At 30.6% G+C, this 13772-nt stretch overlaps 1 protein-coding gene across 1 annotated transcript in view; it reads right to left on the reverse strand.

Annotated features, from left to right (window-relative positions):
• Window positions 1-346: 346 nt before the first annotated feature.
• Window positions 347-13772, reverse strand: part of LOC126842024 (uncharacterized) — a 136314-nt gene continuing 122888 nt past the window's right edge. The window contains exons 9-11 of the mRNA XM_050578885.1: window positions 11085-11164; window positions 5532-5730; window positions 347-4439 (exon numbers count right to left, since the gene is read on the reverse strand). Of these exons, the coding sequence (XP_050434842.1) occupies window positions 4123-4439; window positions 5532-5730; window positions 11085-11164 (596 nt within the window). The 3' untranslated portion in view covers window positions 347-4122. The remainder of the gene's footprint in view (window positions 4440-5531; window positions 5731-11084; window positions 11165-13772) is intronic.

Here is a 13772-nt window from a genome sequence, read left to right on the forward strand (position 1 = left end):
TTTATATTAGTTATTGAATTCTGACCTACAAATTTTAAGTTGTATAATTTAAATGTTGAGCCTAAGCAATAACCATACGCTTTAGCTATATTATAACTTACGAATTAGTTAGGTTATACTGTTTTGAAAATATTATTTAAAAAACCATTACTCTTACATTAAATCCGTTAGATACCTAGGCATATATCTTAAGTCTAATAAATGTAAATAATGATTTGTAATACAACCCTTTGTAATAAATCGTAAGTATTTGCAACGCTAATTAATTACACTATTATAATGATTAATGATAAAATAAGTAAAAAAAAAAAAACATAAGATAATCTGAACACGCTTATTCAAAAACCCGCATACATAAGAAAACAGATATGCACATTATACACCTATAAATAATCTTAATAAAACCCAATAACATTTTAAAAATAATATTAAATTATTATTGCCTAGTAATATTATTACTAGGCATGATAATATTATAATAAGATGATGCATAATAGTTAACACTTATTTGTACAAAACAAACGTGGTTATCATATTATTTGTATTGAAAACCCGTAGTAATTATTATCCTTAACCTAATACATTATTACTTATCATAATAATGTATGTTAAGAGAAAAATATAATATATCATATGTTTGCAATTTTATGCGTTTCTAAATCTACTTGATACCCGATACTCCGAACTGTATGAACGACCGTGTCGTGTTCATTATAATAACAATAAAATTAAAAAAAAAAACTCTAGATACAACTTAAACGTACTTATAACTAGGTATTATTAACTTAGGTATCATTATTATTACTATTATTATGGTACAAGAGAAATCTCACGTCCAACGTTGGAAATTCTTAAAACTCTGGGAACTTTTATTAAGATTAAGTAAGTGGAAGGTAAAAAAAAGAGTATTTAATCACAGGCCGAGAACGCGACAGAAGTTATGTGCAAAGCGAAAATCAACGCATGAACAGAAGACAAGAGAACGAGACAGTATTATTAGTTAAAATGATTGGATATGTGTGTAAAAATGTACAACGGTGATATGATTAAAGCAATAAAAAAGTTAAAATGTTATACGTGATCGACTAAACAGGTCCCTGGCCCGTGAACAAATTTAAAGGCGGCCTTCAAAATCCCAACAACTTATCATAAAACAGGTATTATGATTTTCTTATAGAAAATTGTCCACAGTCACGCTCCTCAGCTCAGTGTGCCCCTGAATGTAATGCCAAACAAACCAAGCGTCAAAAAAGGTGACTAGTGATAATAATTATTGAAGATATGACCTATAAACATTAATGTTACTATTTGTTGATTTGTTCACAAAGTGCATTGATACGCGGCTGAGTCAGAATGGAATTCGACAGATTTAAACAACTTATAAAACAAAAAATAATATTACATACCTACACGCATTTACCCATAGAGCACGATCAATGCACGTGACATGATTTCCCATCTTTGTAGACCAACAGTGAAGTTGTTGATGGCCTAAAGTGTTGGTTGGCCAATCGATAAGGGTTGACACTTAGGTCGTGAATTGTTTGAATGCACATGCCATGCTCCCTGATATGCTTAACGAGTAGGGTAGTTGTTAGGGATACGGTTGTCGTGAAGAAAAAGTAGGATTTAGAATAGTAAGAAATATCGCTCGAAAACGTCCGAACGAGTTAACTGTTCGATCGGTTTCATCCGAATACAAGTGGAAGACCGTAGAAAACGAAGAGGAAAGGGGAAATTTATCTAACAAAAAAAGCAAAGGCGTTCAAACCAAGACCATACTAATCATATTATCACCTATAATAATAATAATAATAATAATAATGGCACATTATATTATGAAAAAATAATAGTTATACGTTAGTACTTAAAAACGAGTCGGAACGATAAAACGCAAATTCTCTCCGGACGCAGCAAAATGGTTAGTAGATGCAAATACTATCATTGATTATTCTTGTTGTGATTTGACTCGACAAACTTTTACATAATATATTTAAAAAAAAAATCCTGTATAGCGGTTGAAAAAGCTGACAATACTATAGGTTACTATACAGTTTTGGAGTTATTCATGGTTTTAATCTGTTCATATTTTAACATATGATTTTCTTTTGTATGTAGATTTTTCATCACTTAAGCTGTTTATAGATATTTGTGAAACGCAGTACCGGAAATAAGATGCGTTTACCGAACGGCTCTTTTAAAAAAAAAAACAAAACCTTATGATTAAGATGTTGTATCCGTGCGAATACAACAACGCGATACCTAATACTTAAATTTTATATTATGCTATTACTAATATTATGTACAAAATTACTCATTAATACTTGCGACACAAACAAACGTGGAAAGTCGCTAAACGCGTCGTTTACGACGTTCGTCTGTGCGCCACTACTGCCTAACAACACTAAGTGGTCCCCGATTCTGCTGATGATTAAAATGTTAAAAATATTAATAATAATTATCCTAGGAACAAAAAAAAAAACATTGCGTTTTCATTTATATATATATATAATAATACTAACGAAACTCGTTCTAATCGACATTTCATTGCGATAACTCGAAATAGCATTTTCGAACGCGATCGCAATAATAATGACGGCAATGGTCCCTTGAAACCATCATCATTATTGTCAAAAATAATGACGGCAAAAATTAGAAATTAAAAAACAAAAAACAAAATCGCTTACGATAAATGTTATTACTATCTAGTGAATAAAAAACCAAAAATGTATTTAATCCTAAACACGCTCTACAGACTAAGCACATTAACTTAACGATACCTATGCATAAACACGAAAATTACTAATATAGTATAATATAGCCTAGAAGTATTGGTAAATTATAAATACACGTAAATCTATTGGTGATCAACGGCGGCAAACAGCGATATGATTGCTTATGAACTCGCAGGCTGAGGAGAAACGAATGACACGTTTCCACAGCGTATGCTTCTTTAAGTTTTTTTTTCTCTAAACGTTATTCATAGCGGTCTTGAAGATGGAGTAGTATTGTAAACGAAAAAAGCAAAAGTTAATATTATAATTTCCACCCATAAAAACAACCAAAAATTGTTGTTTCTTGTCTTATTCAACACGTTAGTATCAAGCACTTAAAACAAACTTTTTTCGATTATTTCCATTTGAAAAAAATTACACTGTATTTTAATTTTCTCTATCGTTCACAAACATCCTATCCGACTCCAACTGTGTCCGGTTTATATCTCTTGGTCGTTCTACTTAACGTTTAGCCATCATACTCATCGATGATTGTCATTATTAACATTGATTTTAAAATATACAGATAAGCGGCGCTATACACAAGAACGGCGATCGATTTTATGTGGGGTTCTCGCTGTCAAAAGAGGTACCCTCGTCATAGTTTACCATCGTCCAGTCCAAAAACTATGACGGGCGGGAATCCCGCATAAAATTGGTCGCCGTTCTTGTGTATAGCACTACCTATCTGGATAGTTTAAAACCAATGGTATTATCAAGCTATTAATATGGCGTTAGAGTATCACATAATGGCCACCGTTGCGTCGTTAATTTAGTCAATTAAATCGAATTAGTAAACTTCAATGTCTGTAGCTTATAAATACCGAGTTGGCTTTCATAAATAATTTGCCAAAATCAAATTGTGCGTTTTACAATAAAACAATAAATATTTTCACGAAATCCTAACACATTGTACAGAAAGCATAAAAATGATCAATATTTATTAGCCGCCCAACGGGGGCATTAGTTAATGTTGCCACGATGAATCAGTATGATTATTTAAATTAAAGGCTTGCAAAACATTAACTTCAAACGTCAATATTTAGCTTTACACACAATCGAAGATTTTATCAACTTATATCGTGTTTAGGTTATAATAATACTATGACTATGGTTGGCAAAACTAAATTTTTAGCAAGCCAAAAATGCCACAATTGATTTTCTTAGGTTTGTTTAAATTGGAGGGAGGTTCTCTTCGTTTTTTTTTTTGGTACGAACAGATAACCATTGTACTCAAATATTTCGTTAGATTTTGTGGAAAAAAAAATGTTTATAAAATAAAAAATGTATTCAAGACGATTCCAAGACGATTGATTGTACTCTTAGACCGTGATTACAGAATTATCGGCTACAGCACGTGTAGGTTTTCACACGACTTGGACTTGGAGTCTCTGGCCCAAACCTTGCTCAGCAGACCTTTTACCCGGAGGCTGGTAGATGTCCGAGATCCCCTGTACTTTTTGAACGTCGGCCCACAATTGGTCAACGGCGACTTGGACCTTTTCCGCATGGAGATTGATTTGTGAGTGCCGCTATCGGGCGGCTTCTCAAGTTTTAGCCGGATCTGCGTTAGTATGCCCACAAGCAACTCGTCCACGTTGTAGTTGATGATCACTGACGTTTCGATGAACTTACAATCGTACCGAGTGGCCATCTGCTTGCCGACTAGAAGTTCAAAAAAAAATGAGTTATAGCCGTTGCATACTGTATTAATTGCAAACATATTTTTATATTATTATGCTCAACTGTCGAAAAGTATTCGTAGGGAAGAAGACTGAGATTGATTAGAAAATTCATAACGCCAAAATATCATTACATGAATTTAATAAACTACTATGCCCTCCGATGCATTTATAACTTGTGCACTATGCCATCGATATATTGAATGTATTCATATTTTTAATAGTTAAAACTATTTAATTTTGGAAAAAAAAAAATCATTAATTTCTACAACAGTTATTTGGAAATAATTGTACACACTCTCACTGTTCATATCGTTGATGATTATCCAATAGATTATATGCATGGTATTTGAAGCTTTCATTTACAATGTATAGTATTGAACTACCAAATCCTGGGATCACTTAAAATAATTATTATTGCCATGAACAAACATTCTCATTCAAACAACTACGGTTACGTGACCACATTTGTTTCAAAATGCTAATGAATGCAAACATGAAACGGACAACTAGTTAAAAGCAATTTATTGGAAAGCTATTTTTTTTATAGGTGGTTTTAATCAAATGTAGAGTACCAAACGGGGGAAACAAATGTAAGTATATTTAAAATGTATCTATAGACATTAAATAGTTTAACGTCATTATTAAGATCACATAATATGAATTCAAAAGGCAGTCCACTTAAAAGTTATTATAGGGAAAACTTATTTTGAGCTGATATTTGAGTACCGGCTGACTTGATGAAATACTGACGGAAATTTTTCAAAATTTTACAAAATACATTTGTTGTAAAATTATAAATGTTTGCAAAAAATTATTAATTAAATTTATTGTTTAAATAGTATTATACTATGTGGAAAAATGTGTACTGGACAGATTTTTATTCAAAAATATTTTATTTGCCAATAACTCTTGAAACTAATGGAATATACAGACACCAACAAAAGCGAAATAATAAAAGAAAAAAATAAAAGAATACGAATTTAAGAGAATTGCTTTCAAAAACAAATTTCTATTCACTTCGACAGCGTCAATTGAAATTCAATTATTATTTGTGGTTTATTTTCAACATTACCTCCCGATGATACGACATTTGGTCTCACAATGTCGTTCTTGTTGCCGACCAGTATCACAGCTTTGTTCCTGACTAAATCGGCTTTCCACAGAGCTTGAAGCCATTCTTCAGCTTGCTTGAAACTGTCCCAGTCGTTCCTCGAGTATACAATACAGTAAGCGTGTGGCGTTTCTTCGAACACGTCGTTACAATCATTAGGCTGTGCACAAAACAAAAATGTTAATAAAGCGATGGAATGCATACAGTCAGAGTTGTGCAAATATTTCGGTTTTTCAAGATTTTAATCCAATAAAAATTTTTAATAATCCAATTTTTTTTTTTTTATAAAGCATTGAAAATATACATAAACCTGTTCCTTAACCTAAGTGTTTTCTATATTTACACCTTTTATTTTTCTTAGAAAACAGTTTTGATTCGAAAAATTAGATTGTATTGCATTTTGAAATTATAGAAATTAGTTTTTGTTAAATAATCATGTCTGTTATGTTTACCACATTATTACATCCCCTGTATGTAATAGTCAATTTTCGTAATAGATAATAACGTCGAATATCGATTTTTGGTGTGTCCATTAAAAGGTTAATCTTAGCTTTTGTACATTTTTTATACTTGTAAACTTTTGTACTTTTGTACAATAATTAGCTTATACGATAGTTTTAGTGTCATAGTCTTAAACAATTTATACGGAAAATTATGTACACAGTAAATCAAATTGGAAACGGATTCCACGGTGTTATTTAAATTATTCGAGACTTGTTGTAACGTATGTGCATAATACATACGATTTTCGTCGCGACACAAAACGAGAAGCATCTAAATGGGATTAACAGTGTATACTCGCATAGCGTACATTTATAATTGTAAGACACGGTATTATTGACAAAATAAGGAACTGATATAAAATATTTAAGTACACCACCCTTAGGGACGAAACAAAGCGCTGTCTGTTTTATTGGAACAATTAAGTTAGGTTTTTAGGTAAAATTAAGGTTTTTGGTGTAGATTTTCGTAAAACTATAGGCGAAGGTAAAGAAAAAAATATTTAAGATTCGTTTTCAGGCAATAAGTCACAGAAAATGCTTTGTTTGGTAAACCTAACAGTTAATCGTTTTCGTTATAGAATCTAGTGATGGGAATCCGAAAATCCGGATTTTTCAAAAAAACGCTTTTTAAGTCATTTGAAAATCATATAATTGTTAAATACTATTACAATATAAAGATGTGTACCTAAGTAAAATTTGTTGATAAAATTTTTTAAAAAAAACTCTTAACTTTGTCTATAAAATGCTTTCGGATTTCGGATTCCAGATTTTCGGATTTCAACAAATCCGAAATTCAAAAGCAGTTTATCTCTTTGGTGTTTTGTTTTATTTTCACATATTTATTAAAAAAATGTTACTTAGATATAGAGCTTTATATTGTAAAATTATTTAACACTTAAATGATTTTTAAGTAGCTTAAAAAGCGTTTTTTTGTGAAAATCCGGATTTTCCGATTCCCATCACTAACAGAATCTATGAAAAAAGTAAACTTCCATTATATGTAATAATGGGCATTAAAATTCGGATTTATTCACTTCTGATTTGAAAATATCAACTACATTCCATCTAAGAGTCTACAGCCGTTGACAGGTCCTATAATAATAATAAATAAAAATAATTTAACCATGTTTTGTTGTGTTCAGTTACATAACGTTTGCGCGTATTCATTTTCAGATCAGTTTCTGAACAGCTCAAAAGGTAACTCAGCGACTTCAGGCATTTTGTCATGGCTCATGTTCTTTGTAAACGTAGTATTTTAGCATAGCAAATTTCAGTTAAGGGTCTAACGTTGGTCGTGTGCTTATTGTGCATGATATGTACCAACATAGAGCCAATTAAGGAAACACTAATGAGAAGTTGTACAGACATTCGGGACGTGTTCAAGAATGCAATTCAGGTCGAGAGAGCCCAACGTATCCATCGAAAAAAACGTACTTAGTCACCCTGTGGATAAGAAAGAAGGCAACCGATGCGCGGAGAGAAATTTGTATTGTTTTTTTTTAAGCAATCGGTAATATAATTCGTCCAAGGACATATTTTGTTGTAGCTCTAAGTTTTATTAAACTTTATGTACTTAAGTTTTATTTAATAGATGTTTTTAATCATTTCCGATATTCCGGCCTGTAATATTTGATTAAAAAATGTTACAACGATCTATGCACGTTCGTCTGCGTATCGGTTGTGTATAAACATGGTACGGCCACCGGCGAGAGGTGCATTCGCGTTTTTAATTGGATTTGCCGCAAAAATCTGGATTGCCATTTCAGCGCAACGGTAACCTTAATATTATTTGGACGGCACTTGTAACGTCGACGCCAATAAAAACCGTAGAACATGTGTTGCACGGGACCGTCGTCAAGCGCGATGGCAAAAACAATTTATAGAAATCGAATTAAAAAACGGCCGAATTGGACCATAGTAATTTATCGCCGTTGAATAAACGTGCGTGCGTGGAATTCAATTAGCCGCACCGGACTTTGATTACCGCTACAGCTGTTGAGCTACAGTTTTGGCCACTATAAAAGCAAACAGTGACAGGACTGGTTGTTATTTTTTTCCCTAAGTTACGGCGATTATAAACTATAAAATAATATGTAACATAAACTATTTTATTCCTGTTATATTTCAATTTATGATTATTTTTTATTTTGTAATTATTTTCATTTATATTTTATTTTGTTGAGAATCTTCAATAGCCGATATTGTTATATTGTTTTCCTGTGTTACATATGTTAGTTAACTTAACAACAGTTCGATCATCACGTGTTTAATTTATACTTCAATTAAAAAATATTATTACGTTATGTTTTTAGGTTTGGTAGGAAATATAATAAGTATTCTACCGCTATGTGTTTTTTATATATATATGCTATTTGTATATACGCTATATGCTATTTGTTTTTAAAATATATTATTGCTATGTAAGTTAGGTACCAACTGTCCAAACTGAAGATGGTTTTACAACAAATTGTAAGTTATTCAATTGTGTGTATATAAATAAAAATACAATATTATATTGAGTTTTAGTTTTGGTAGAACCGACGGTTTCATATTGGATTATTATTTTACTATTTTTATTTCAGACGGTTTTATTCTTAATGAACTGGGTTACGTTAAACGTTACCGACGTAGTATAATAACAATAAAACAAATAACAACTGTGGTTCATTTTAAATTTGATAACGTTATTTTACAAAACCTTCCAGAATGATTTTCTAAACTATTGTAACGTCGGAAACAGCCTTGGTGAAAAATAAATTCGCCGTGATATCAATCATGCCGAGACTTCGACGGCGCTACCACATAATTTAAGTGTATTGACTTTTCGACATTGCTTGCAGTCACGTTACGTGTGAATTGGTGCTGAACCTTTCATGAACTGAAATTACTGGTGTCTGGTTCGGTTATTAAATAACTAGATTATACCGAGTTCGTTAAAATATGCCCCTAAGGCTTTTGACGTATCCTTTAATTGCATTTGTGTATTGAAGGTTGATCAGCCTTTGAACTATGGACATCAAATGGATCGTTCTCTTTAATTAATTGATTGGGACCAAATTAATTCATTTATAAAATGTTTTTAAAATTACTGTTTAATTTTGTTTACTTATTATTTTTATTAAAAAATTATCCGTTATTCTGTTAAAGTTTTTAGAATCAACGACAAAATATGTGTATAGATGTCAGCTCTAAGTGGAAACTAATTGAGCGGTACGCATTTTTTCGTCCTCTGCCCTTTTGCTATTAATATATATATATATTTTTTTCTTCAACGATATCCTTCTTCTGCATATTTAAAATCTTTATTTCAATCTTCCATTAAATTTTAAAAACATTTTAGTCTATATTGATGTACAAGAAATGTTGAAATCTACTCCGTTGGTTCAAGTATAATATTATTAAGTCTATACAAATAAAATAGCAACTGTCCTTTTCTCAACGGGGTGGCAGTGGATATAATTTGCCTTTTGATTGAGTAATTGTAGAAACGAATTTAAATGTTAATTCGTAACCACCTATTCAATACAATTTGCTATACCTAGTTATGTTGTTGAAATCAAATATAATCACGACTTTGTTGTTGTATTTCCACAGGGTACCACTAGTTATTAAGAGTTGGTGTATGATAGGAAATTATTATGAGTCTAGATACCGTTCGCTTTCTAAGTATTGTATACTAACAATGTTTGTTGGGCAGCGGCGCTTGCTTTGACTATATGATTTTTTATACCCAAACAGAAGTCGGGTCACCGAACTAAATTATTTTTACACACAAAGAGTGTGTATAAAAGTTCTTTGCAACAGTGAACAGATTTTCAGCTTTAGGTTTTCGTCGCCTGCCGTTCGACAAACATGTATAGCCTCCTTATGTGTCAAAATACGATTATATGAACTCCGTCAACTGTTTTTTAGAACTTTGATCTCACAAGCAACATGAAAAACATACTGATTACAAACTGAGTGGTTTTATATTGTTTTTAAGCGATCAAAATATATTTCGTATTGTAAATGAAATGCGATTACAGTACACCGATATCATATAAAATATAATATGGATGTTAATTGTAAAGAACAAACGCACCTGGAGGCTATTTTATAAAAAAATAGGTTTACACGATGAAGGCTTTATTGTTATATTTTATATGCTACTTTTCTTATTTTTTTATTTATGTATAGCATGTTATTCAGTCTGTTCTCCTAAAAAAAAAGTTTAGGGAAATTTAATTTAATTTTTAATTTTCCGTGCAATTGTAGGAGTTAAGATTCCTAGAGGCTAGAAGTATATTTAAAGTTGATATAACCAAACAAGGTCGATAACAGCAAAAATTATATATCAAAAAAATGATATTAATATTACATCTTAATAATTTTAACAATACTTTTAATATCGTCAAGATAGGTTAACTGTCTCAACATAATGTTTCCTAAGTATTATAAACATTATAAATAACTACTATTATCAATTTAATAGTTTTTCACAAAGTTAAAAATACGTTATATTTTTAATATTTTATACCAAATAATATTAAGAAAAATTAAATTAATAATTAAAATATTTTTATATTTTATGTTCCTCATATTATGTTTTTTGAAATTTATTACTACTGACTACCTATCCGAGCCCGGACCCTTCCAACTATATGCCGACATATTGTAAACATTATACTATTTGATTAACTGTAGCTAAATATATTTATAAGTAGCCTGAAAACGAATACAATGGAGTTCATGACAGTTCCCGACGTGCCTGTAGTAACATAGCGTGTCGACTAGTCATTATTCTAGACCCGGCAAAGGCGATTGCAATCTAAACGAACCGACTTGTTCTGTAGCTTCTGCTTTATAATTATTAATGACCTAGCTTTAATGTACTTTGCTTTTCTTTCTTTCATTTTTGTTTTTTAAAAACGTCGTAAGATTACGCGAACTTAATGCCATTCCGCAAGGGGTTAATCGTGTGGTTGCAGATAACGTTAATGTAATGTACTTCCTGAAGTATTTTAACACTCACCGCATTTGGTTTGTCCAAAAATATCAACTCGGATTCTTCGCCGTCTAACAATACTGATACCGATTTTTCACCGTCTTCGTCTAAAAAAATAAAAACATAATAGTAAGTATTTTTTAATCTTAAAGTTATACCAATACCTACGCTTATTATTATACCATCGTTCATTAAATCATTAATAGTTCTACGTTTTTAATCCTAATAAAATAATTATTAAAGTATAGACTGTTAATTGTATTATTTAAATGCAATTACTCTTTGTTAGTTATCGATGTGTACAGTTGTCCACGAACTACATACATATTACAATTTTGCAACAAAAAATTGGTTAACTAGAATATCAGACTCGATGAAACGACAGAGGAGATCATATTTTATTAACTGTTAGACAATATTATTATTAACCGTTAGGCGTTAATTAGAAAATGGGCTCAGTGTCTAATAGTATTTCCAGTATGTTTAATGTCAGCATTGCGGCTAGTACAAGATGTCAACCGGAACTCGATGCGGTTAAGTATGCGGTTGTGGGTTTGTACAATGCAAGTGGCGCAAATGGCACAGCAATTATGTATGTATACAATTTTACACTAAAAAAAAAATTAGTTAAATTGCATATTAGTTCAGTATATTCGTATTTTTTTCTTATAATATTTCGTATTGGTAACAATCATAAAAGAGTGATGTTTAATTAAATATTTTGCGCCAACGTATTATACATCTTCAAATGTTAAAAATTCTTCAAAAATATCACATTTGAATGCATTCTTTAATTTATAATTAAAAACTAATTACCAAAAATGTATAAAAAATAATAACAATGTAAAATAATCTTATCTTTTAAGATATTGATTGGCTAATACTGGGACTACCGATCATCTATTTTATTCATTTTATACACGGCTCGAATTTATGTAAATAATTTAACATGCTTATAGTTGATGAAACAAAGTTATTTGTATCTAATGATTGAGTGATTGTAATGGTTGTTATAAAATCATTATGAATGAAACTTGTAGGATTGATATTGAATCGGAGAACAAGGATAACGAGGCGTTGTCTTTGTCCGACCCGGCAGTATTACAAAGTTACACCGACAAGAATATAGATGCCAAAATTAAGAAAACCCGAGGTATTACTTCTATGATTAACTTCACCCATGTAAGTAAGGTGTACATAAGTTACAGAAATTACAAACAATCGATATTGTAGCACAACTTCATATCATTAATGCAATGATTAATACTTTTGTTTTCAATGCTCTACGAAAAATTCTACATGTTTTTTATTTAAAAAAAACGTGTAATTTATGTATTATTAAAATGAAGTCGTTCCACAACTCGATTGTTCGCTGATCGACAAACTGAATAATCAGAAAATTCACCTGATTGACGCCTTAGGCTTGTGTATATTATTAGAATTATTTTTGTGCTTGAATTTGTACGCTGTTCCCTGCCGATGTTATTATTTTATTTTTACATGAATAAAAATATAAAAAAATATCAACTTATATGAATTGATAAATAGATTTTCAATTGAAAGTATTTTAAGTCTACTAGCTACCTAATGTGTATTTTATTATTATAAATAACTGTGCGAACCTTAATCTGTTACAGTTCTTATGGAGTTATTGTCGGATGATTATTAGATCCATATATGAACCGATCAAAAAATACGGTAATGTAAAAATATATATGTATTAAATATCATATGTACCGGATGATTTTTTTAACTCCCTACACGGGTTTTCTCTTTAAGCAAATGTAATTTTTCAGTTTTTATTTTGAAAATATTTTTCTTTATGTTAATTCATAATATTAGAAATAGTCATATTTTTTATCTTTTCCAGTATCTGTATTTCGAAAGCGCGCTATCAATTTTCGAAACTAATGTAACGTGTATATAATTACATGTATCAAATTAAAAAAAAACGTTCTGAAATTGTTGGCTGGTCAATAACCAATTTTAAATAAATATTATTAGTGATATTAAAGTTAAAAATTAAAAACGGGAGGAAAGGTAAGTGTAGTATTAATTTTGTGTGTAATGCTCAACCACTCTTCACTTTATATAAAAACATAAAAAAAAATGTTTTCAAAAAGAAAAACTAAAACATTTTAAATGTTTTAAAAGAAAACTAGTGTAGGGTCATAAAAGAATCATCCTTTATATCTATTATTGTCATCGTCGAGTACCAATAATGAAAACCAATATATAACGTTTTCGATCCGAATCGACCGAATGATTTCGCAGGTAAGAAGTTCTCACAAGTATGTTCCAATCTTAAAACGGACTTCTTGGACTGGTTGCCATTCTATTTTTCCACAGAAATCTATCCGCCGCCGTGAGTATATAATATCATCGATATAATCGTTTACTATAAAATAATCTAGTTGGAAACCGAGGACTAGGGTGAACGGAATAATTTTTTTGACGTAAAAAATGTTCTTCCCAAATTTGAAATAAAAGATAACTCTTTTCAGAAACCTCAAAAGCATTTTTTTGTCCAGTAGATGAACATAGCACGATAATATAATATTTAATAAGGAACTACTTATATATGTTTAGAATTAAAAAAACATTTTTTTTTTTTTTATAATTTTGTACACATTTAGTTGATATCCGAGTTATCGTTATTATATGGTTTACAGCGTTTATTGTAGTGAGAATACATTCGATCCGTATCGTAGGTAT

This window comes from Adelges cooleyi, unplaced genomic scaffold, assembly GCF_023614345.1.
Source record: "Adelges cooleyi isolate 19-005CV unplaced genomic scaffold, UGA_ACOO_1.1 ACOO_flye_CR_arks_rails_tigmint_CR_PRNA_41, whole genome shotgun sequence".
NCBI lineage: Eukaryota > Metazoa > Arthropoda > Insecta > Hemiptera > Adelgidae > Adelges > Adelges cooleyi.